At 50.4% G+C, this 25,303-nt stretch overlaps 2 protein-coding genes across 2 annotated transcripts; both read left to right on the top strand.

Moving 5' to 3' along the window:
- The first annotated feature begins 570 nt into the window (after nt 1-570).
- Raver1 (ribonucleoprotein, PTB binding 1) lies at nt 571-25,105 on the top strand. The gene is made up of 16 exons (XM_021206373.2): nt 571-823; nt 2,253-2,319; nt 5,789-6,258; nt 11,633-11,824; nt 11,904-12,033; nt 12,185-12,309; nt 12,855-12,942; nt 13,213-13,424; nt 13,511-13,816; nt 15,968-16,042; nt 16,482-16,625; nt 16,841-16,924; nt 17,013-19,087; nt 19,163-19,415; nt 24,649-24,736; nt 24,855-25,105. Exons 1-13 carry the CDS (start codon nt 605-607, stop codon nt 17,157-17,159), a joined length of 2,259 nt encoding a protein of 752 aa, XP_021062032.1. The 5' UTR covers nt 571-604; the 3' UTR covers nt 17,160-19,087; nt 19,163-19,415; nt 24,649-24,736; nt 24,855-25,105.
- Fdx2 (ferredoxin 2) lies at nt 18,869-25,259 on the top strand. Its single transcript, XM_021207584.2, has 5 exons — nt 18,869-19,087; nt 19,163-19,217; nt 19,309-19,415; nt 24,649-24,736; nt 24,855-25,259. The coding sequence occupies exons 1-5, from the start codon at nt 18,970-18,972 to the stop codon at nt 25,009-25,011; spliced, it is 525 nt and encodes a 174-aa protein (XP_021063243.1). The 5' UTR covers nt 18,869-18,969; the 3' UTR covers nt 25,012-25,259.
- Nucleotides 25,260-25,303: the final 44 nt, after the last annotated feature.

Here is a 25,303-nt window from a genome sequence, read left to right as displayed (position 1 = left end):
TTTTTCGAGACAGGGTTTCTCTGTGTGGCCCTGGCTGTCCTGGAACTCACTCTGTAGACCAGGCTGGCCTTGAACTCAGAAATCTGCCTGCCTCTGCCTCCCGAGTTCTGGGATTTAAGGCGTGCGCCACCACTGCCTGGCAGCTTCCATTTCTAAAGTGCTGGAATTGCATGCGTACATCAGCACACCTAGTTTTTGTTTGTCGTTTTATTTTCTCTTTTGAGACCCGATCCTTACGAATTTGATTTCCGTTGTAGCTGAGGATGACATCATAAGATCTGCCTTCACCTCTCAAGGGCTTAGACGACAGGTGAGTGCACCTGACCAGCTCGTAAAGCGGCGAAGGGGGCGTTAGGGATTCACGCCTGCCTAGCCTCAGTCCTGCCTTGTAAGGCGGCTCCTGGCTGCAGCTCCGCCTTTTACTCAATGGCCGGGAGTCCGGGGAAGCGGACAACGCTCGCGGGGCTGGTCCCAGCCAATACGCTGAAGGGGGCCGGGGGAGAGGCGGGGCTTCCACCAACCAATCACTCCACGCGCCCTCCTTGCCGCTCTATGTCGCTCCGCCCTGAGCTCGCTGGTCCCAGAAGGCGCCGGGTTTCCCAAGATGGCGGCCGACGTGTCCGTTACTCACCGGCCGCCGCTGAGCCCGGAGGCGGAGGCCGAAGCGGAAACTCCCGAGACCGTCGATCGCCGGGCGCCCGAACAAGAGTTGCCGCCGCTCGATCCGGAAGAGATCCGGAAACGCTTGGAACACACCGAGCGCCAGTTCCGTAACCGCCGCAAGATACTGATCCGAGGCCTCCCGGGGGACGTGACCAACCAGGTATGGGGGGTGGGGGTGAGAGCGTGGCGGGAAATACCATGGTGCGCGTGCGCGGGGGGGGGACCCGGGCGGTACCAACGCTGCCGTGAGTGGGGGCTCTCCCCAGTGTCGTCTCCTCTCCCAGGGTCGTGAGACATTAAGAACGAAGTGGAAAGGGCATGGTCAGGAGAAAGAAAAAAAAAAACACTTTAAAGTGCGAGTCGACGTTGCTAGGGGCGACCATCGGACTTGGGAGAGGCCAAGTGGTTGAAGGTTGCAGGTAGTTGGAAGGGGCAGGCAGCTGAAATGTGTGCGGGGGACTGTGAATAGATTGATTGAAATAGATTCCAACTGACCCATGCATATTCAGAGGGCGCTTTCCCTCCTCTGCCTTCGGGGGACAGAGCTCAAATCTGGAAGTTTCAGAATTAAGAGCATGGCTTTTCTTATCAAGCATACAGACACACCTTTTCGAGGTAGACCCGGAAGTTGGAGTTGCATCCCTCATATGCCTACTAGAATTGATTTGGGAAAATGAAGTCTCCCTTCGACATGAACATGCCGCGGGTGGGGGCGGGGGGCTGGGATGTGTTGTCTGTGGCACTTCCCTGTGGCTAATCTTGTCTGCCGGGAGTGCCCTTCTATTGGGAACCCACGTAGAGCAGGGTGTGCAATGCTCTTTGGACCCAAGAAAGTGGTATCTCTGTTGCCCTGCCCGGTGGTGGTGGGATAAGCCCTTTCTGATTGCTGCTAAAAATGTCTGCTCACTGGCGCACCCTAGTACCCCCTGCTCTATAGGCACATGGCTAGTGAAGCTGCAGAGCACAATAAGCGACCAGACCTGGAGTAGACACCTGTGTGCATGGTGTCGCGCATATCTGGAACTGCCTGCCTTATCTCTTTGGGCTCATACACAGGTCATTTGGTGCAAGGAAGCCAGGCAACTTGTCCTGGAAGCCAGCATTCAAAACAGCAGCCCTGTCAACATAAGGGAGTTTGGGTGGCTCCTGCACCCACACAGTGTAGGGTCAGTTAGGTGAGTGGGGTCCCTGGTTAGGTACCCCTGGGTAGCATGCCCCCTGTTGTCCTGACAGCTCTGGTCAGGTACCCCTGGGTAGAATGCCCCCTGTCGCCATGACAGTTTATGTGCTTCTCTTCTTACAGCCTCAGCTGGTTTCCTCTTGGAGAAAATGGCTTCGTAATTAGCAGTGGATGGGTTTCAACCTTGCAAGGGGGAAATCAGACAAGTTGGGCAGCCTCCTTGAAGGCGTGCAGTTTGAGTTTTTGGCATTCCTAGCATGTAATCTGCAGTCTTGCCCTGCACAAGATAGATTGTAGAAGATAGCTGTATAGACAAACAGCTATTCATTTATCTGCTTGTATGGAGGGTCCACCTGTAGGCGGGCTTGCCCAGTGACTCCCTCCCTGGCTTCCTCTTGTGTCTCTGCAGGAAGTACATGACCTCCTGAGCGACTACGAACTCAAGTACTGTTTCGTGGACAAATACAAAGGGACAGGTTTGTGGGCCGTGGGTGGACAGGGCAATTATGACATGACAGTCCCTAGTGGTGACAGCACCTGGCTTAACATCTGTTCTGAATTGTGGGTCCTGTATTGTGTCAGAGGAAACAGATCCTTTTTCTGTCTGTCCATGTCTTAATTTTTTTGAGGCAGGGACTCAACAAGAAGCTCAGGTTGGCCTTGGATTCCTAGAGATCCACTTTCCTACTTTTGCTTCTCGGATACTGGGATTAAAGGCGGGCACCACCCACCCTTGTCAGTTCCTTTATCTACCTGTGTGTGTGTGTGTGAGTGTGAGCATAGGCAACAAGTGTGGAAGTTGGAGGACAACATTCTAAAGTCAGTTTCCCCTTGCTGAGGCAGGATCTCTCGTGGTTCTGTCTTGCTGTATATTCTGGGCAGTTCTCCCATCTTAGACTACGAGGGCTGTAATGTCAGGTGCATAGGAGAGCATGCATACACTCGTGAGAGTCTGGGGCTGGAGCTTGGGCTTAGGTATGGCAGCAGACTCCATTTCCCAGCCTTCTTCTTTGAGCATGGATTTAGGCTGTAGCCCAGATTGTGCTGGGGTTCATGGTGTGTCCAGCTATCCTAAAACTTGTAGCATTCCTTTAGCTTGTACCACTCCTTTGTCTTTTTGTATGTTGTAGTTTTCTGTATTTGATGTGTATGGGTGTTTTGCTGGAGTACCATTTGCATGTTTGGGGCCCACTGAGGCTGGCAGAGGGCACCAGATTTCATGGAACAAGAGTTAAGGAGGGTTGTAAGCTGCCATGTTGGTGCTGGGAACCAAACCCCATTCTTGCAAAAACAGCAAGTACTCTTTAAGTGCTGAGCTATCTCTCCAGCCCCATTTTTGGTTTTGGACTTTACTTAAATCAGAGTCTCATATAACCCAGATTAGAGTTAAATTTATTGTATAAGTGAGGGTGGCCTTGAACATCAAGACAACTTCCTGCCTTCACTTTCAAAGTGCGAGGCTTATAATCCATGTATCAGTGTGCTCAGTTCCCCCACTGTTCTTGTCTCTTTCTAACCCAGGCCCACTGGGCACCCTACTCTGTCATAGGCTGAGGCGCCCTGTATGGAGTGGGCAGCCCTGTGCCCTTGGGGTAAGACTTGGCAGCGTTGGCTTCCTCTGTGAGGCCATCAGTGACTGTCGCTGCTTTCCTGCATTGTGCCAGGTGTTTAGACCACGTAGCACCTTCTGACAACTTAATGTGGAGAGGAATGTGCCCCTCTGACACCTACCTGACAGGCCAGGCAGTGGTTAAGTTCCTGGCCATTGGAGGCACGGTAACAGGTTGGAATCTTGGTCTGTGCTTACTCTATGGGATTGTATACAAGTAACAGCCATGGATGCAGACTGAGTGTGCCTGACACAGATTGCTTAGAGCACAGCTGCTGAAGGCTGGGGAGATGGCTCTGCATTTGCCAGATAAGCATGAGGACTGTAGTTGGAACCCCAGCAGCTACAGGAATGCTGGGTGGGCTGGCCTAATGACCCACTTGTAATAGAAGTGTGTGGGAGGTGGAGCCAGTCTCCTGAACAAGCTGGTTAGGTAGATTAGCCAAATTAGCAAGCTATGGCATTAAATAAGAGACAACCTCTACCTATACCTGTGCGTACACTCACTGTAAACATACATGTACGCCTGTTTACCATACCCATACACATGCAAGAAAAAAAGTCCTAGGTTTCAATAAAGCAGATCTGGTACAGCCATCCCGCCACAGGGCTTGGAGCATACCAAAAGCCAAGGGTATTTAAGTCCCTTTAGAGAATAACATGGTGGGGTCTGCTGGCACACAGCTTTAATCCTAGCACTTGGAAGGCAGAGATCTCTGAATCTGAAGCCAGACTCGCCTATAAATCTAGCCCAGGTCAGCCAGGAAACAAACAAATAAAAAGGAAGCAGAAAGCAAGCAAGCAAATACCATCCTGGGAGCAAGTGGGCTGGCCCAGTGGGTGAAGCCATTTTGAAAGTTGTACTCTAACGTTGGAGGCAGAGCATCAGAAGATCAGGCTACCCTTGGCTACGTAATACATTTGAGGACAGTCTGGGGTACATGAGACCTTCAAAAAAGGAAGAAGGCAAAATGAGGTTATGGGATCAAAAGCAGTAGGGACACAGGGGTACAGCCAGGATCTAAGAGAGGAACTGGCTTAGGTTGGGTAGGGCAGTCAGGTAAGTGGACAGAACTCAGACAGGACGAGCCTGGCAGAGACCAGAAAGCAGTGCTGAGTATTGTGAGGGACCTGGGGGGGGGGGTACACGAGCTGGGCCGCCTCAGGAGGTTCTCTGAACAAGGCTCCTGTGGCTGTGAGATGGGTTGTGAGTGAGGAGGCTAGAAGGGCGGGACATGGCTCTGAAGACCAACTACTGAGTATGTGTTGTATTCTTTGTGTGTGTGTGTGTGTGTGTGTTTGTGGCTGGAGATTGCATGTAGAACTTCTGGAATGCTAGGAAAGTGTTCTACTCCCTAAGTACATCTTTAGTCCTGATCTTTCTTTTGTTTTTTAATTTTGTGGTGCTAAAGATGAACACTTTTAACTCCAGCCTCAGGTCTCATTTGTGTTTTTTGAGACAGTGTAAGTCACTATGTACCCAAGGATGACCTTGAATTTCTGATAACCCTGGTTTAGTCTTGTGCTGAAGTGACAGGCGTGTGCTGCCATTCCACATGATAGAACCCAAGGCCTCATGCATGCTAGGCCAACACTCTACCAACTGAGCTGTTCTCGTCCCAGCCCTTGGGTTTTTAGCTAGAATCTGGCTAGCTATCCCAGGCTGGCTTTGAACTCTGTTCTCCTGCCCCATGTTGCAAATGTTGGGATCACAGCCACAGCCTGGCTTTTGGGTACTGATCTGGTTCTGTTGATTCTTTACCAAAGATGATGGTTGTGAGAGCTAACCTACTCCCATTTGACCTTTAAGAAGCCAGAACCATTAAGAGCTTGGGGTTTGGGGGCTGCAGAAATGGTTACGAGCACTCACTCCTATCCAACAGTTCTGAGTTCAATTCCCAGGCACCCACATAGCAGCACATGCCTGTCTGTGGCTGTCTTCTGGTGTGCAGATATACATGTAGATAAAGTACCCATATACATGAAATACACAAATAAATCTTAAAAAATAAAAGAGTTTGGGGTTGGAGCTCAAGTTGGTTCAGTGACCGAGAGCACCGGCTGATCTTCCAGAGAACCCAGGTTCGATGCCCAGGACCCATACCACAAACACCTATAACTCCAGTTCCAAGGACTCAAACCATCTTCTGGTCTGCACAGGTACTAGGCACATATGTGTTGTGGAGAGATGTCAGAGGGACTGGTGGGAGTCCAAGGCCCCAACTGACTGGATTGTACTCTCAGTAGGAGTTGGTGTTCTGTTCACACCTGGTGTGGAGGGCCCAGGGTAGAGAGACTAAGGTCACTCTGACCCCAGCTTCTCTCCTCCCCTGCAGCCTTTGTGACTCTGCTGAATGGGGAGCAGGCTGAAGCTGCCATCAACACCTTCCACCAGAGCCGCCTTCGCGAGCGTGAGCTGTCAGTTCAGTTGCAGCCTACCGATGCTCTGCTGTGCGTGGCCAACCTGCCGCCTAGTCTGACACAGGCGCAATTTGAAGAGCTGGTGCGGCCCTTTGGCAGCCTGGAGCGCTGCTTCCTAGTGTACAGTGAGCGCACTGGCCACTCTAAAGGATATGGCTTTGCAGAGTACATGAAGAAAGACTCGGCAGCCAGGGCCAAGTCTGACTTGCTGGGCAAGCCACTGGGCCCACGCACACTGTACGTGCACTGGACAGATGCTGGGCAGCTGACCCCTGCATTGTTGCACTCTCGGTGCCTCTGTGTGGACCACCTGCCTCCTGGCTTCAGCGATGTGGATGCCCTGCGCCAGGCTCTGTCAGCGGTCTATACCCCCACCTTCTGTCAGGTGGGTCTTGGGTCATTTGAAGCAGCTGTCATATAGCTAGCTCTGAATGGGGCTCTTGGGAGAGGCTCTGGGATATGGTGGTTAAGGGCGTAGGTGTGGGAATGGTTCAAAGGTCAGAGTGCAAATCCTCCTTGGCTCATCTCACATCCTTATCACTCACATACTCATTACTTAGATCATGTAGCCCAGACTAGCCTAGAAATACCATCTTCTTGCCTTACCCTCATGGTTGTCAGGGTTACTGGTAGGAGGCACTTTGCCTGACTCATGTTGTTATTTTGTTTTTGAGATAGCCCATACTGATCCTGAACTTGATATGTAGCTGAGGATGAGTGTGAATTCTAGATCGTATAGGTTCTACTCCTCAAGTACTGGATCATGTTTGACCATGCTGAGTTATGTGGTGTGGGGGTTGGAATTTCTTAGGGCTTCCTGCATTCTAGGCAGTATACAGCTCTGCCTGCTCAGCCCCAGCCCCAGCCCCCATCACAGTGTCTTGAGCATCTGTAGCCAAGCCAGGCATGGAAGAGGCCAGAGTTATCATGATAGACAGCTGGGCTTGGATGGATTTCAGCCCTCCTTGCTGTCGTGGGCAAGTCCCTTGCCTGCACCTTACTCTGATTTCATCTCCTCTACCTCTTTTCTAGCAGGGGCTCCTGTGTAATCATGGCTAGCCTGGAACTCAGAGACCCACTTGCCTTTACCTCTTGAGTGCTGGGGTTAAAGACATAACACGGCAGTACTTAGTCTACATAGGCTAAGTATTAAAGTGTCTTAAAAATAACTTTTGTACTCTTATTTATTTGTATGCTTCTGTGTATATGTGCATACAGGTATACACACAAAGATAACCTGTATGGTGTTGAGAGGAAAATTTTCAGGAGTCATTTCTCCTATAACCATGTGGGTACTGGGGATCAAATTGAGTTTGTGAGTTAACAGTGTCTTTTCCTATTGAGCCATCTCTCTGCCTTATGAATGGATATTTATTTATTATATGTAAGTACACTGTAGCTGTCTTCAGACACTCCAGAAGAGGGCGTCAGATCTTGTTACAGATGGTTGTGAGCCACCATGTGGTTGCTGGGATTTGAACTCAGGACCTTCGGAAGAGCAGTCGGGTGCTCTTACCCACTGAGCCATCTCACCAGCCCATGAATGGTTATTATAAAGGCTTCTCCTTCATTCTTATGTTCCCAAGTATTTGTTTATTTTGCTAATGCTGGGAGTGGAACAGGCCCTGCCCAGCAAGTGCTTTAGCCCAGAGTTATATCCCACTAGTCCTTAGATACTTACTGAGTAGTTCTGAGTCCACCTTTGCAGGACACAGTTGTGTTTGGTGCTTGAGATTCAAGACAGATCAAAGTTTGCATCTCCAGCTCTCAGTTCAGAGTTCATGTGGTCCCAATCACATGCTGACCCTTTTGCATCTGTCTCTGTGGATTTATGAGATGATCACAGTATGTGTTTATGATAGAGTGCCTTCCTAGAATCTGCCAGTGAGGGGCTAGTGTGCCTAAGCTGTGGAACACCTGCCTGGCATGTGGAAGGTCCTGGGTCAATTAGCTCAGTTGACAAGGTCAAGCCTGATGACAGTTTGATTCCTGGTCCCTACATGGTAGGAAGAGAGAACCAACTCTCTCAAGTTGCCCAAGACATATGAATGCACATAAAATAAATACAGTGCAAGCCGGGCACGCCTTTGATCCCAGCACTTGAGAGGCAGAGGCAGGTGGATTTCTGAGTTCGAGGCCAGCCTGGTCTGGTCTACAGAGTGAGTTCCAGGACAGCCAGGGCTATACAGAGAAACCCTGTCTCGAAAAACCAAAAACAAACAGACAAATAAAATGCAATTTCTTTTTCTTTTCTTTTCTTTTCTTTTCTTTTTTTTAAGTAATAAAGCACGGGGCATATACATACCTTTTTTCTTACTGTATTTTTGGTCTGTTTTTGTTTTAAAGACAGGGTCTAGCTATTTAGCTCTGACTGTCTAGGAGCACACACTGTAGACCAAGCTGACCCTGAACTCACATGACTCTGCTTCCTGGGTGCTGGAGTTAAAGGCGAGAGTGAGTGAGTGAGTGTGTGGGGAGTGGGGGGGGGGCTGTCTGAGATAGGTCAGGCTCCCTACCCCTTGCTTAGACCTAATTTTACAGATCAAAGCCTCAATTCTTTATATATCTACTATGCATGTATAAATCCTCCCTCGGTGGAGATGAATATCTCTGTGGGGGCACTTACCCTTTTATATAATTATCAAGGCCTAGGTTTCCACTGTCTGAGACAGACCAAACGACTGTATCCTGTTTATGATCTATAATTTAAGATCAAATGCTTAAAAGTATTTACCTATATATTTAACTTTTAAAAAATTGCCTTCTACTTATTGAATAAGCCTATTTCTCAGCTCTAGATTTGTTATACCAGGCTAAGCAATCCCATGTAGACCATGTAGACCATGGTCAAAGATTCTCGAGTATTTGCCCTGGCAAGACTCTTAAATTTTTTTAGGTTTTTTTGTTTTTAATTTAATCTCTCTAAATTCTCCCTTCTTGCCTTTACTTTCTACATTTGAGATCAAAGGCTTGGATTTCTTTATTTTATGTATATTTAAGAACATTGAAACAATTACCATTATACTCCCTTGTCTCCTTAAAAACAATTAAATCAAACTTTATCCCTACCCTTTGATCATTTGTTTGTAGGAAGTAGGCTTCATCTACCATCTGACTCTGTCTCAGAGCAGTCAGCCTGTCTTTGTATAGCAGGGGCTCCCAGCATCTCTGAGCTAAGGCTCACTTAAGGCACTAGAATCCTTTTAGAGGGGCCTGGGATAGTTTTGTGGCTTGTGTGGGAACCATGTGATTTGGCTTGGCTTGCTGAGAAATTCTCCCCTCCTCATAGACTTATATCATTTGTGTGTGTATGTTATTCTATCCAAGAATCTTTAAATAATTTTTAATCGTGAATTCTTGCCCCACATTGGGCACCATCCGTAGCGGTGAATTAGTTAAGCTTCTTTGACTCCCAGCACCCGCCAGAGCCCTCTGGATCCTCACATGAAAGACTCTCATGCATACGCAGTTAATTTGATAGACCTTGATTAGCTCAAAGGCTGGAATCTTCTAGTCCTTTCTGAGACTAGCAAACACTCCCCTCTGGTATTCCCAGTGTTAACATCCTTTAAAATCTGTATTTCATCTCTGCTACCCCAGACCCAATCTGGGAATGGCCATTAGGACCAGAATTCCTAAATGGCTGGTCATCCTATGCCCCTCTCATGGTAGGATCACTGCCTCTTCCTTTCTTCCTACCTCTCTCAAGCCTGGGGATCTTAAAAGTCCCACCCCTGTCGTCCTGTTTAGCCATTGGCTGCTGGCATCTTTATTTACCAGTCAAAACAAATGGGGGCAGGGTCCCTCAGTGTCTTATAAGTAGTCACTCATTAAGCAGTTTTTGGAACCAAAATTAACATTATAACACAAGCAGCATTTGGCCAAACCCACTTCACGTGTGCCATTGTGCCTGGCTGAGATGCATGCCTTTAAATCCCAGCACTGCAGAAATAGATGCAAAAAGCTCTCTGAGTTCCAGCTGAGCTTGTGCTACATAATTATCCTTGTCTTTAAAAAAGTAAGAAAACTAGCCAGGCAGTGGTGGCGCATGCCTTTAATCCCAGCACTCGGGAGGCAGAGGCAGGCGGATTTCTGAGTTTGAGGCCAGCCTGGTCTACAAAGTGAGTTCCAGGACAGCCAGGGCTATACAGAGAAACCCTGTCTTGGGAAAAAAAACAAAACAAAAACAAAAAGTAAGACAACTGCTCTGAGGGATCCACTTGCCTGGGCTCTTATGCAGAGGAGTTGCTATGGAAACATACCTAGCCACTGGGCCTAGAGTGCAGTTTAGGGGACATGCCAGATGTTTATGGTGGCTGATTCTTTGCCTGGGTTCTCTCTGGGTGCTGGGAACAAAACTTGGGTCCTCTAGCAAAGCTGGGTTGGCACTTAAGTTTTATCTCCAGCCTTACTGAGGCCATATTCTTTTTTACATAGCAAGAGGCGATATCTTACTTTTTTTGTTGGTTTTTTGTTTTTCAAGACAGGGTTTCTCTGTATAGCCCTGGCTGTCCTGGAACTCACTTTATAGACTAGGCTGGCCTTGAATTCAGAAATCCGCCTGCCTCTGCCTCCCGGGGATTAAAGGCGAGCGCCACTACACCAGGCTGATATCTTACTTCTTTGGAGACAAATTACCTTGTTGTAGCTAAGATTTGCTATGTAGTACAGGCCTGCTTTGAACGCTTGACCCTCTTGCCTCTACTTCCTGTGGTTATAGGGGTATGCCAACATATCTAGCTTTTTTTCCTCCCTCCCTCTCTTTCTCCCTCTCTCCCTCCCTCCCTTCCTTCTTTCCTTCCTCTTTCTTTAGAGACAGCATCTTTCAATATACATATAAAAAACTATAAAACCCAGCACTGAAGGGGGGGGGGAAGATCCCTTGCTGATTTCCAGCTTTGTCCAGAAAATGAGCCCGAAGTTTAGGGAGAGAGCCTGCCTCAAAGAAATGGAGACTGCACAGAAAACACACCCTCTCAAATATACCAACTTTTTTCTCTGAGGTCGGGATGTGATGGCAAATACCTTTAATCCAGCACCCAGCTGGCAGAAGCCGACAGATTTCTTTGAGTTCAAGGCCATGCTGGTCTATGAGTTCCAGCTTAGCCAGGGCAACACAGTGAGATCTTGTTTTAATAAAAGAAATTTAAATACAGCATGGGTAGCATTGGACTAATCTAGCTTCCATCCCTTTTCACTCCTGGAACATACCTGGTCTGACGTTGTAGATGAGGGGTATAGGCTCAACAAACCACTGGGCTCCTGTGGAGGTGGCTGTGAAGGAAAATAGCTCTTGCTGTGACTTTAGTCTCTCTCGGTCTTCACTGGTACCTTGACTTCCACATTCACATAGTAATAGCAGCCTTGAATAACCAGCCTGTAGTTCCTGGCTACCTGGGTGCGCCCTCCCACGTCAGCCCCTTGCCACACAGTATCTGTGGCCCAAGACATGTGTTCAGGGCAGACTCTGCAGCCATCTCTTACCTCCTGATGTTCCTGGTAGTCCCTGTCAGAGTTTGTTCCCAGTGTGTTAGCACAAATAATATAATAGCTACAGGTGAGCTATGTCCTTTCTCAGCCCTCTGGCTAGCCATGTGGCCTTTTGCAAACTGACCTAGGGACTCCGTTAGCCATTGCACAGATTTAGTGGCCAGTTAATGGACAATGAGTCACCTCTCTAAGGGTTCATCATCAGTGTTGGGGTCAGCGTCTGGTCTATGTAGTTACTTACCTGGTGCTCATGAGTGAATCTCTCACAGCTGGCATGTGGCCAGGATGGGCAGCTAAAGGGCTTCGCGGTGCTGGAGTACGAGACAGCAGAGATGGCAGAGGCAGCACAAGAACGGGCAGATGGCCTGGCCCTGGGTGGCAGCCACCTACGAGTGTCTTTCTGTGCCCCAGGTCCCCCTGGCCGCAGCATGCTGGCAGCACTCATTGCTGCCCAAGCCACGGTGAGTAGAGCACTCCTTGAACACCATTGTCTCCCCTCGGTGGGCTCTGCTCTGAGCCACCCTCTGACTTCTTCCTTAGGCTCTCAATCGAGGCAAGGGACTCCTGCCTGAGCCAAATCTTCTGCAGCTATTGAACAACCTGGGCCCATCTGCATCCCTCCAGCTGCTCCTCAACCCTCTGCTTCATGGGGGTGCCAGTGGCAAGCAGGGTAAGACAGGCCATGCATGGTGGCAGGGGTGTCATGCAGAGCTTCCCACAGGCAAGACCCTGCCTGGACCTTTCAGGACCATCTGTCATGCTGAGAACCTGCAGTTGTGCTGGGTGGTGACTTATCACAGAGCATCTGTGTTTCCTTTCAGGCCTCCTGGGCGCACCCCCTGCCATGCCGCTGCTCAGTGGGCCTGCCCTGTCCACTGCACTGCTGCAGCTAGCCCTGCAGAGCCAGAGCCAGAGTCAGAGCCAGAGCCAGAACCAGAACCAGAAGGTAACAGCCTCATAGTGGGGCAGCCCCACCGGGCTCCTCTTCTAGCCACCCCTGTGAGAAGTTACATTTTCCTCTGCTCTGAAGAGATGGCTGGGCCTGGTGGCCAGGGCATGCCTACCTATTCCTGAAGTGACTATGATTAGGAAAGCCCAGCCTTACTTACACAGCTGTGGTGTAGTTACCTCGGTCAGCTTTGTTCTGTGTTGAGCAAGGGGGCTGGATGCTAAGGACTGTCATTGGGTATGTGTGACAGTGGTGGGGTTTTTTTTGGAGTGACAGCCCTGATGTGCTCAGTATTTCCTGTATATCTCCAGTGCATATAGGTCAGGGCCTGGTATATACGCCGGAGCCTGTAGGCCACATGAGTAGGTGATGGGTGGGGGTGGGGTCACAGGTGCTGGAGGGCTCCCTGTGTGTGTCTGCCTGAGAGTAAGTTTTGAGTTGGTGATACTGGACATTTGTGTGACTTTCAGGACTCTGGGTGTCCAGTGTCTGCTTCCCAGGCCATATTGTCCCCACCCCCAGCTGACTGTGCTCTGTTTTAGAAGCCTGGGATCCTGGGCGACTCACCTCTGGGTACCCTCCAGACCGGGGCCCAACCTTCCAACCCTCTCCTTGGGGAGCTGTCTGCAGGTAAAGTCAGACCCTGCCACTCCACCTCTCTATTCATACTGTTCCCTCCTGCCCCGGTGAATTCTGCCCTGTGGCCTTGGGCAGGTACCCACCCTGCCTGCACTGGTCTGTCTGGTGCTTTGGTGCTCACCTTGTGGGGCAGCTGGCAGTGTCTTTGAATGCTGGCACTCAAAGAGACCCCGAGTCTACCTCTGAGGCACAGGGTTCTTGCCTGTTTCAGGACCATGGGTAGAACTGGGCCCTTAGCTGACACCTTCCTTTTTTTTTTAGGTGGGGGCCTAGCCCCGGAACTGCCGCCCCGTCGAGGGAAGCCACAACCCTTACTACCACCATTGCTGGGCCCCTCTGGGGGTGATCGGGAGCCCATGGGTCTGGGTCCCCCAGCATCCCAGCTCACTCCACCCCAAGGCCCTGTGGGGCTCCGAGGCTCCAACCATAGAGGCCTCCCGAAGGACAGTGGGCCCCTGCCAACGCCCCCTGGGGTAAGGTGCTACCCTACTTCCAGCCTCCCCTACCTTTGAGGTCTCCTCTACCCAGGTCCCTAGCAAAACCAACCCTCCTGTTACAGGTCTCACTGCTGGGGGAGCCCCCAAAGGACTACCGCATCCCCCTCAACCCCTACCTGAATCTACACAGCCTGCTTCCATCCAGTAACCCAGCAGGCAAGGAGACCCGGGGCTGGGGAGGCTCTGGGAGAGGCCGCCGCCCTGCTGAGCCCCCCTTGCCTAGCCCTGCAGTTCCTGGTGGAGGCAGTGGTAGCAACAATGGCAGCAAAGCCTTCCAAATGAAGTCCCGCCTACTCAGCCCCATCGCCAGCAACCGCCTGCCCCCTGAGCCAGGGCTGTCTGACAGTTACGGCTTTGATTACCCCACAGTGAGTACTGGGCTGCCCTGTGTTCTGCCTATCTTAAGGGTGGCCCTTTACACCTGAAGAGCAAATTCATCTGCAAACTATGCAGTGTGAGCTTTCTTGGTCCAAACATCGAAAATGTGAAATGTATCTGATGCGATCCCTTAATCACAGACATGAGGGCCTACGTCTCATCTCAGAATCCACATGTTATAAAAGAGGTAGGGCTGTAGTGCTTGTAACCCCAGTTCTGAAGTGGCAGAGACAGGAAGGTATTCTAGTCTAGTAGGTAAACTCTAGGCCAGGGAAGACATCCTATTTCAACTGGGTTTGATGGCAAGGCAGGAAGATTGCTGTGTAGTTTGAGGCCAGCAAGTTCCAGGCAAACCACAGCTGTATAGCGAGACTTTGTTCCAAAAAAGGTGGACAGGGCTGCATCATCAATGGTTCCGCATATGCATCCTCAGAGCCTGTAGAAGCTGGGCAGGTGTGGCAAGTTACCTGTAATCCCAGTGAGCATCAGGTGGGAATGGCATCTCTGCAGGGAGCTGATGAGCTAGACTGATGGAACTGGCAAGCTTGAAGTGCTCCAATGGATGCGGTGGAAAAAGATCCTGATGTCATCTGTCTTCCATACTTCCATACGTCTGCACACACATGAATACACTGGCAAAAACTATAGAAAATATGTGGACAGCTCCTGAGCAACAGGACCCAATGTGATCCTTTGGCTTATGCACACACACACACACACACACGCTCACACTCTAAACATACAGTCTCACACACATATGCACACACATCCATACTTACAGTCTTACACACACATGCACACACATCCGTACATAGTCCCACACACATGCACACACATCATACATACAGTCACACACACACATGCACACACATCTATACAGTCTCACACACACATGCACACATCTATACGTACAGTCTCACACACACATGCACACACATCCATGAAAGAGGCAGGTGTTCCAGCGCTGAGCTTCATTCAAGCTTGAATCCCAAAAGTCTTAGAGACCCTGCCTACTCTGCAGGTGGGACATATTACATCTGACCTTTGTGAGTCATAGCTCACACCGTCAGCTAGGTATGGTGCCAGCACCAGGAAGTGGAACCAGGAGGATCAGAAGTTCAAAACTGGCCCAGGCTACATGAGACCCTCAAAAGCAAAAGAAAATTAAAATAAAGGTGTGGGCTGGTGAGTTCCCCAGCTGCCAGCTGTGTTTGTCTTCATGCCTGGAAACCTAAGCTCTATTCCTGTTCCTACACAGTAGAGGGAACTACTTCCCCAAGTTGTCCTCTCAGTGGCATCATGGTACACAGAGGCACCAAGGTGTCATTCAGACATAGTGCATTTCTCATTGAACTTAAGGCAGCCTCTCTGCCTCCATGTCTCTCAGTGGAGTATTCCAAAATCCAGGGCAGCCCAGGAGTCAGAAGCCCTCCTGAGTCCGGGGACTTGTACTAAAGGCGGCTGTGTTTTCTCTAGTGTCAAGTGGGTAGTCAGGGGCTGTGGCTGCTCCCCTTTCTTTCCTTGAGTCTCCTGTCCATTTTTGTCTCTTTCAGATTTTAGTCCTTGCTGGCTTTTTATTTGGTTTTGGAGTTGTTTGTTTGTTTGTTTGGAGACAAGAACTCATGTCGCCCAGGCTGGCCTAATTCACTGTGTAGCAGAGATGACTCTGAGTGTCTTAACCTGGCTCTATCACCTGAGTGCTGAGATCTCAGGATTTCTCCATCACACCCACACTGGAGCTGAGGGGGTCAAAGAGGTGGGGCAGGTCACCCTCTATCACACATACAGTGCTGGCGACGGATGCCAGGGCTTCAGCATCCTAGAGGGGAAGGTGCTTTGCCCAACTCCCAAGACACAGGCCTTCTCCCTTGAGAAAGGGCTTAGCGTCCTGTCTGTCCATCTCTTCCCATTTTGATCACAATACACAGTCACTTCACAGCATCCATCCCTGGGGTCCAGGCACACCTGTCCTTTGGACAGAGCACATGTCTGCTCTGTCTTCAACTAGGCCATCCCACTGAAGCCCCTGCATGCCCAAGTATGGGTCATGAATCCCTAGTGTTAACTGGTGTAGAATTGACCCAGGATAAAGTTGGCATACACCAACCCCCTTCTCCCATGTTTCTACCCCTTTAATTTAGGATGTGGGACCTAGACGACTCTTCTCCCACCCTCGGGAACCAACTTTAGGGGCTCATGGCCCCAGCCGACACAAGGTAAGAGCCTTGATACCCTGTGTGTTCTGCAGCGTATTAGTATTGGCTGTGTAACAAAGTGGATATAGCAGTCAGCACTAGCTGTATAACAAGAAGTGCTTTCCCTTTGTAACTGAGCTCCACAAACTGGAGCTTCCTATGTTGTCCAACTCAAATTTCTACGCATCACCCTTCAGTGGGGCAGTAAGTGGTTCCCTGAGTGCTCAGCAGGGGCTCACCCCATGGCTTACACAGGTGGTCAGTCATCTGTTGAAGTGAAGGTCACTGGCTGAGAGCATGGTGTCTCCCTGAGCCACTCAGAGCTTATCATCCTCTTGTGGTTCAATCTGAATTTGCTACAATGGCTGTGGGCCCCAGAGGTCCCCAGAAGATTAACATGGACAAGCGGAGTCATGGTGGGGAAGGGTTCCTGCCATGATTTTCCTCACTTTCTCTGCAGATGTCCCCCCCACCTAGCAGCTTCAATGAGCCCCGAAGTGGTGGAGGCAGTGGGGGACCCCTCTCTCATTTTTACTCTGGCTCACCCACCTCCTACTTTACCAGTGGCCTACAGGCTGGCCTCAAGCAGAGCCACCTGAACAAGGTGAGTGCCCTACAAGGGACTGGTCTTTAGGACCATTGGGATGCTGTGTGTGTGTCTCTGTAGCCTTGTCGTCCAAGGGGTCTCAGCCTCAGCTCACGCTGCAGTGGTCTTAGCCCCAGATGACAGATGGGAGACAGTTACCACCAGGCCTCATAGTTCTGAGTTGCAGGCTAGGTGGCCCCAGGGTAACCTGCCCTACCTCTTTGACTCCTCAGGCTGTTGGTTCCTCCCCAATGGGCTCCAGCGAAGGGCTCCTGGGCCTTGGCCCTGGGCCCAATGGTCACAGTCACCTGCTGAAGGTACGGGCAGGAGGAGGGGAGGCGCAGGGCTGGGCAGCCCTGGCTCTGGGAGGCCGCTGACCTGGCCTCTCCTGCTGTCTGTCTCCAGACCCCACTGGGTGGCCAGAAACGCAGTTTTTCCCACCTGCTGCCCTCACCTGAGCCCAGCCCAGAGGGCAGCTACGTGGGCCAGCACTCCCAGGGCCTCGGCGGCCACTACGCAGACTCCTACCTGAAGCGGAAGAGGATTTTCTAAGGGGTCGACACCAGAGATGCTCCAAGGGCCTGCACCAAGTTGCTTTTGGGTTTTTTCTGGTATTTGTGTTTTCTGGGATTTTATTTTCATTATTATTTTTTTTTAACGTCCTTTCTTTGAGTAATAGAGAAATCTCTGCAAAGGACTTTGCTGACGACCAGCCGGGGCTCGAGGGACGGGGGTTCGGGCCACCATCACCTGTGGGCTTGCTCCTGGAGCCAAGCCCTGCAGCCTTAAGAGAGAGGGGCCTGGCCTGCTCTCCCGCCTCGTCACTCCTGTGCTCTGGCCCCTGAGTGCCTTTGGAGGTGGCTCTGACCTCTGATGATCAGAGACAGTCCCCGTTTTTTAAACTTCGACAATTGACTTTGATTTCCTTTTCTAATTTTTATTATTTTTTAAAACAACCAGGATGATGACCACATCTACTCCCCCATCCCTCCAGAAAAGCCCCAACTTGATTCCTTCAGGGTCTGGCCTGCCCAGGCCTCTATTCCACATGTGCAGGTCCCAACAGCTTAACCCTGTTCTTTTCCCAGTCATCTGCTGCAGGTATAGCTGTCTCATGCCCCTGCCTGCCTACTCTGGCCAGTACCCTAAGCCCCAAGCTCTCCAGCTTCTGCCCCGTATCCTTGCCTTCTGATGCCTTAAAGTTGGGCCACAGGTCCTGCTGGGTCAGAGCCTCTCAGATGCGGAGCTCCAAAAGCTCGGCTCAGGACCAAAGAGCTCTGGCCTAGGGCTCACCCTTTCTTCAGGTGTCTCCCTGTGGACAGAAGGCCAAAGCCTTGACCTTGGCAAGCCACCCCAAAGCCTGGATGCCCAAAGCCTGATGCAGAGACCAGTACTTTCTGCTGGCTTCAACAGTCTCCCCTGCTGTCTGTGAAAGGTGACCATTGTACCCAGGCCACTAGGCCTCCACCATGTTCCTTCAAACCCAGGTCATTACCGTCCCCAGGCTGGATCACTGGAGCAGGCCTCCTCTCTGCCCATCTGAGGGGACCTAGGGGCTCTGCCCTTGGCCAGCTGAGCCACCACCAGCCTCCCTCCCCAAACATGATAACCCAAACCCACTCCAGTGGGCGTATCTCCCCTCTCACCCCACCCCACCCCCTGCACAGACCTTTGCTGAATTAAAGTTTGTAAGTAAACGGTTTTAAAAAAAATCAGCTGGCTGGTTCTTGATATAAACCATGGGCCAGCAAACTAGCTCATAATTCTGGTAACAGCACTTAGCACTAATCCCGACAGCCTTGAGTTTTATCCCTCTACCCCAAATGATGGAAGGAGAGAACTGACTTCCACAGATTGATCACCGACCTACACACGTCACAGATGAGCTCATACAGTCCCTAAAATTTAAATTGGGCTTGGAGGCCAGCCTGGTCTGTATGAATTGCTTAGTCTATAGAAACCCTGTCTCAAACAAAATTTAAATCTTGGGCATGGTTGCACATAACCCTTAATTCCAGCAAAGGCATTCAGAGATCAAGGCCAGACTAAGAGATCCTGTCTAAAGATTAGAGGACTCAGAGGTTGGTCCCAATTGCGGCTCTTGCAGAGAACGGACTTTAGTTTCCAGCCCCACACTACCCATTAACTCTTCTGGGCTCCATAGGCACCCACTTGGTGCTCATACGTACATATAAGCAAGACATACAGTAAGGCCTAAGGGAAGAAACACAACCACGGGGCGAGGCCGGAAGTCCAGCTGGATCGTAGTTCATCACCTCTGACCTCACGGCGCCCAAACGCTGCGTTTACGGTCACTGCGGACGCGCGGAGCTTACTCGGTCTTCCGGTCACGTGGCCTGTCATGGCCGCCTCCATGGCCCGCGGCGTGAGCGCCCGGGTCCTGTTACGGGCGGCCGGGGGATCTTGGGGACCCAGGGCCGGGCACGCGGCGGTAACATCTAGGACGTTCGGGACTACAGGTACGCTGGGCTGGGCTGGGCTGGGCCGCGGCGCGCAGCGAGGCCGCAGCTGCTCACCCACTCGTGTGTTTGTAGGCGAGCGGCGTGCCGGCGAGGAGGAGGCGGACAGCCCGGAGCTGCCCCGGGACGTGTGAGTGCCCGTCGTGCCACGCCCTGCCCCTCCCTGCCACTCGGCCTCAGGCCGGCCTCCGGCTCAGCACCTGCACCCTGTTTGTCCCCAGGGTCAACGTGGTGTTCGTAGACCGCTCTGGCAAGCGGATCCCGGTGAGGGGCAGAGTCGGGGACAATGTTCTACACCTGGCCCAGCGCCACGGGGTGGACCTGGAAGGTAGGTCATATGAGACTACGAGACCCTTGGCATTCTTTCTTATACCTTTTTGTAATTTTGAGAGGTTTCATATAGTTCAGGCTCGCCTCGAACTTACTATATATCAGAGGATGGCTTTGAACTTCTGACCCTCCTGCCTCCACCTCCTGAGACTTGGTGTGCACTACCACAATCCAGTATTTTTGTTTAGGTAGTGTATGGGTGGGTCCGATCTCCCTCTGTGAATCAGGCTTACCAGGAACTTATGTAATCCCAGCTAGCCTCCAACTCATTACAGTGAACCTACTGCCTCCACTTCCTGAGTCCTGAGACTACAGGCATGTGCTACCATATCACCAAATAGGTGGGGTGGGAAGAATGGAGGTGGAGTCCATGTTATTCAGGCTGTTCTGAAACCAGCTACATAACCAGGCTAGGCTCAAACTCACAATAGTGATCCCCCTGCCTCCACCGCTTTAGTGTCAAAATGGTTAAGACAGAGTCTCTGTGACTTACCCTTAAACCTGCTGGCTGATGGCCTTAGGTTTCTCTTTCCGAGAGTACAGGTGGTCTCTACTGATTCACCACCTTTGAGCTAACTCCAGTAAGATGGCAGTGATGGAACTGGAGAGGTCGCCAGCGCCGAAGACTGCAGGTGGCTCCTGAGAAGACCTGTGTTCTCTTCCTACCACCAGCTCTGTGCCAGGCAGTTCACAGCCTCTGTACCAATAGCGCCCGAGCACACTCCCTCACCTGGCCTCCATGGGCACGGCACTCACAATCCACACAGACACATGGAAACACTTAAAACCTTTCATTACAGTAACACTAAAATAAAACTAGGTTTTGGAGCAGCCCTTACTGAGCTGCTAGAGTCTGTGCTCTCTTGGAACTTACGGATTCTCCATGTTGACCCTCCATGCTGTAGTGTAGCTGCTGACTACCTAGGCAAAGGTGGACCTGAGGCAGGATCTCTGTCTCTCGGGGCTCAGATCACAGATGTGCAGCCTGTCCCTTGCCACTTGCTGGTTTTCAGGCATCACAGCTCAGTCCTAGCACTTATGTGCTTATTCTGCCAGAGGTGTTTTCCCAGCGGATGGCTTGGCTCCTTCTCATTCTTCAGACTTGACAGCCTGGCATCCTTTCACTCAGCTTAAACCCCCGTGCCCATGTCTGTCTGTATTTAGTAGCCTCATAAAGCTTAGCTTTCATTTGCTTTCTGACATTTCTTCCACAGTGAGCCTCATTCACACCTTGGCCTCCCAAGGTCCTCCATGTAAGCAGGTCTGAGATCAGTGTATGTAGAGTGCCAATTCCTTGGGACAGCTTCAGGAATAGAAGAGGCAATAGTTCCACCTTGCAGAGCAGGGAGCTGTATACCATATTATGGTAGGCAGGGTCTAGAAGCAAGAGTCACATGCAAAACGTGATTCAGACACAGGGCATTTTCATCCTCTCATGCTGCCCTTGTGTGAGTATTGCTGAGAGCCTTCCGTATTGTATTTATTTAGCGTGCGTGCGTGCGCGTGCGTGCGTGTGTGCATATGCCTCCATAGAGATCGGAGGACGGCTGAGGGAGCTGGTCCACCCCTTCCATACTGTTTCCCTAGGGCCTGAACTCGGGTCACTGGGCTTGCAGTGGCCCCTTTACCCGGTGGGAACATTCCAGGGTAACCATTGACTAATGACAAGACCCTGTTTATATTCATACCCAGCCTGGGTAACTTAGCAAGAGTCCCTGTCTCAAAAATTATGACAAGTTATGGAAAAACTGCCACCTCCCCCAAATGACAAGAGTCTTTGTGTGAATACTGTGTACTGTGTGTACCAAAGTAACAGTCCTTTGTCATATCATGCCATTATGCCGTTCTGAGCCTAACAGGAACTATAAACCCAAGAATAAAGACACAGGTTTTCATTGGCAGACAGTTGGAAGGGGTGGTGCTGAGTTAGCGGTGCAGCACTTGGGAGGAAAGGCTGGTCTGTGAGTTTGAGGCCAGCCTGGTGTCTACATAGCAAGTTCCAGGACAGCATACACAGTCTCTTTCTCAAAACAAACCCCAAACCAGTAAAAAGCACTAGAGAGGTTGGGGGTGGTGTGTGTGTGTGTGTGTGTGTATCGGTGGTTCTGTTCCCAAGTCCGGCAGGCACTGTGCAGAACAGAATTTTTAACAGTTCAGAAGCAAACAATCCATGTCTCTCGTGCTGCACCAGCTTTGTAAACTCCAAGCCGGTTTCTCTGAGCCTTTTGTTTCTCCTTTATAAAATGATAGATTTAGCATCACTTTCAATGGCTTGTCGTGGGAATGAACATAATTAATGCTTGGTAGAGAGGAGGGTGGACCAACAGCCAGCCCCAGGGTAAAAAGGTGGCTATAGATTACCTGCCAAAGGTGCACGAGCCCCGTGGTGGGCACTCCTTTGTCAGAAGCTGAGCGTCACAAGACCTAGCTGAGCCTAGGAGCTGAAGACCAACCTCAGCAACATAGACCCAGTTTAAACAAAGAGCACAAGTAAGGCCCGGCAGCTCAGGCTTGTGGTCCTAGCAGTTTGAACCAGGAGAGTGGAAAGTTCCTGATAGGGATTGGTTAAAGGGCAGTTGCCTCAAGGTCTGATAACTTGGGTTCAGTCCCAGAATTGACACTCAAGGAGAAACACCACTTCCAGTTGTCCTCCGACATACACATGTGCACTGGGGTGTGCATATTCCCACACAGGATCACACACATAAATAAATGGTTGGGGGTTTTTTGGTTTGTTTGTTTGTTTGTTTTTAGATTTATTTACTTATTAAAGCTGTAGTAAGTATATAATTTAATATTTACCTAAAGTTATATACAACATCTATGTACTTTAAATGTACACATTATATATTGTGTATAAGATTTGTTTTATGTAGCATATATAAATACATCAGTGGGGCATAACTGACTAGGCACCAAAGGGTAGCTTTAGGCCCCACAGAGTGAACATCCAGAACAAACACTTCTCAGGCCCACTTGGCTCAGCGGCTCACGGGTGTCTTCGCAGGTAGCTCTCTTACATCTCTGTGATGTGCCCTCTCTGGTGCCGGTCTCACCTTCGTTATCAAGTCAAAATCCTCATGTTATCCTCTTTCCTGGTTTCCCTTTGGAAACCCCCCTATCCCTTCCCCCAACTCCCCTGCACACCAAACCACACCCTCCCACTTCCTGGTCCTGGCATTTCCCCTATATTGGGGCATAGAGCCTTTACAGGACCAAGGACCTCTCCTCCCATTGATGATATTTAGTTCATATATGTTAGTACACTGTCACTGTCCTCAGACACACCAGCAGAGGGCATCAGATCTCATTACAGATGGTTGTAAGCCACCATGTGGTTGCTGGGAATTGAACTCAGCAGTCAGTGCTTTTTTTTTTTTTTTTTTTTTTTTTTTTTTAAGATTTATTTATTATATGTAAGTACACTGTAGCTGTCCTCAGACACCCCAGAAGAGGGAGTCAGATCTTGTTAAGGATGGTTGTGAGCCACCATGTGGTTGCTGGGATTTGAACTTGGCACCTTTGGAAGAGCAGTTGCATGCTCTTACCCACTGAGCCATCTCTCCAGCCCTGCAGTCGGTGCTCTTAACTGCAGAGCCATCTCACCAGCCCATAAATACATGTTTAAAAAGCTCTCAAGGGCTGGGCATGGTGGCTCATGACTTTAGTGCCAGCACTTGCTGGCAGAGACTGGCAGATTTCTTGAATACAAAGCCATCCTGGTCTGTGAGTGCTTTCTAGGACAGGACAGCCAGGAATTTATGGTGAGACCCTGTCTTTAAAACTATCAAAAAGCAAAGCTGTAGGTTCCTTTTTAGATTCAAACGAGCCTGGATAATTTACCAAGAATTTCTGTCTCAAAAATTACAGATTTGGCCGGGCGTAGTGGCGCACAGCTTTAATCCCAGCTCTCAGGAGGCAGAGGCAGGCGTATTTCTGAGTTTGAGACTAGCCTGGTCTACAGTGTGAGTTCCAGGACAGCCAGGGCTATACAGAAAAACCCTGTCTCGAAAAACCAAAAAAAAAAAAAAAAAAAAAAATTACAGATTTGGGGTGACTCAGTGTATAAAGGCACTAATTCCTCCCGTGTCAAGGTGGACTGAGGGCTGAGGCTCACTCGCAGCCCTCTGAGGTCCACATGGATGTTCCACCCCCATGCTTGCATACACAGTAACAAAAGGTGTTTAGAAAAGGCTTCTAAGGCCTGGCAGTGGTGGTGCACGCCTGTAATCCCTGCACTTCAGAGGCAGAGGCAGGTGGATTTCTGAGTTCCAGGCCAGCCTGGTCTACTAAGTGAGTTCCAGGACAGCCAGGGCTATACAGAGAAACCCTGTCTCAAAAAACCAAAACAAACAAACAAAAATCACAGGGTGAAGCTGATGGTGCTCAGGAGGCAGAGGCAGGTGGATCTCTGTGAGTTTGAGGCCAGCATGGTCTACACAGTGAGTTCCAGGACAGCCAGGGCTATACAGAGAAACCCTGTCTCAAAAAACCAAAACAAACAAACAAAAATCACAGGGTGAAGCTGATGGTGCTCAGGAGGCAGAGGCAGGTGGATCTCTGTGAGTTTGAGGCCAGCATGGTCTACACAGTGAGTTCCAGGACAGCCAGGGCTATACAGAGAAACCCTGTCTCAAAAAACCAAAACAAACAAACAAAAATCACAGGGTGAAGCTGATGGTGCTCAGGAGGCAGAGGCAGGTGGATCTCTGTGAGTTTGAGGCCAGCATGGTCTACACAGTGAGTTCCAGGACAGCCAGGGTTACAAGATAAAGAAGCCCATCTCAAAAATTCAGAGGGATGGATGGAAGGAAGGATGGAATTTTAACTAAAAAGTTACGTGGTGATAAACACCACAAAACAAGTAGAGAGGAAACTCTGGAAACAGTTGAGTCGAAGCCTTGACTAAATGCAGCTAAACAAAGCAGAGAACATTCTAGGCCATGGGTCCAGGAGTGCAGAGGCCCTGGGGTGGAAAGGAAGTTAGTGTAGTGAGAGTCGGTATGGGACTAGGCATAAAGGTTCACGGTTGTCATCCTAGCACTTGGGAGGTTGAGGCAGGAGAATCAGTTCAAGGTCACCTTGGCTATGTGACAAATTTAAAATCCGTCTGGGCTGCCTCAGACTGTCTTAAAAGCCTGCAGACAACGTGGAAACAGTTGGCTCTGAGCTATGGAGCTAGGTGGTGGTTGCTCCTCACTAAGGCTGTGCTCTTCCTGTCCTGTCCCCAGGGGCCTGCGAAGCATCCCTGGCCTGTTCCACCTGTCATGTGTATGTGAGTGAGGCCCACCTGGATCTCCTGCCTCCTCCTGAGGAGAGGTGAGTGGGCACCCCACCCCCAGACTGCGTGCATGTGCGTCTCTGTTGCCCAAGGCTCTCCTATCCACCTCCAGCTGCCTCAGGTTACCCTGACTCTGACCACTGTCCTTTGTCCCAGGGAGGACGACATGTTGGACATGGCTCCACTGCTCCAGGAGAACTCAAGACTGGGCTGCCAGATTGTGCTGACCCCTGAGCTGGAGGGAGTTGAGTTTGCTCTTCCCAAGATCACCAGGAACTTCTATGTGGACGGCCACGTACCCAAACCCCACTGACAAGAGGCCACTGGACCGACCAGGCCATGGAACTGAAAAGAAAAGCCACGCTTCCTTCTCCAGAGCACGGACTGTCCAGGAAAGAGAAGTTGGACCCACAGTGTGAGACCAGAGCTACAACTGGGGACAGCCAGTGTCTGAGCCTTGAGGGGGATGGGTCTCCATCTTGGGCGTGTCAGTCCACCAGGGAGAATCGAACTATGAATTAAGGATGGACTCTAACCAGAGCTGCAATAAAAAGTCACACACGTCTCCGACATGTTTTGTGTCCTTGGTGGGTGGGTGCGGGTCT

Source organism: Mus pahari, chromosome 10, assembly GCF_900095145.1.
Source record: "Mus pahari chromosome 10, PAHARI_EIJ_v1.1, whole genome shotgun sequence".
In the NCBI taxonomy this organism is placed as follows: domain Eukaryota; kingdom Metazoa; phylum Chordata; class Mammalia; order Rodentia; family Muridae; genus Mus; species Mus pahari.
The sequence above is the reverse complement of the archived record's forward strand: the minus strand, read 5'-3'. Positions and strand labels throughout refer to the sequence as shown.

Excerpts from the sequence above, each read along its gene's own strand:
- Fdx2 (XM_021207584.2), top strand. The coding sequence starts at position 18,970 with ATGGCCGCCTCCATGGCCCGCGGCGTGAGCGCCCGGGTCCTGTTACGG. Across the intron at positions 19,088-19,162 it reads TAGGACGTTCGGGACTACAG|GCGAGCGGCGTGCCGGCGAG; the intron begins GTACGCTGGGCT and ends GTGTGTTTGTAG. Across the intron at positions 19,218-19,308 it reads CCGGAGCTGCCCCGGGACGT|GGTCAACGTGGTGTTCGTAG; the intron begins GTGAGTGCCCGT and ends GTTTGTCCCCAG.
- Raver1 (XM_021206373.2), top strand. The coding sequence starts at position 605 with ATGGCGGCCGACGTGTCCGTTACTCACCGGCCGCCGCTGAGCCCGGAG. Across the intron at positions 12,034-12,184 it reads GGGTGCCAGTGGCAAGCAGG|GCCTCCTGGGCGCACCCCCT; the intron begins GTAAGACAGGCC and ends GTTTCCTTTCAG. Across the intron at positions 12,310-12,854 it reads GCCAGAACCAGAACCAGAAG|AAGCCTGGGATCCTGGGCGA; the intron begins GTAACAGCCTCA and ends GCTCTGTTTTAG.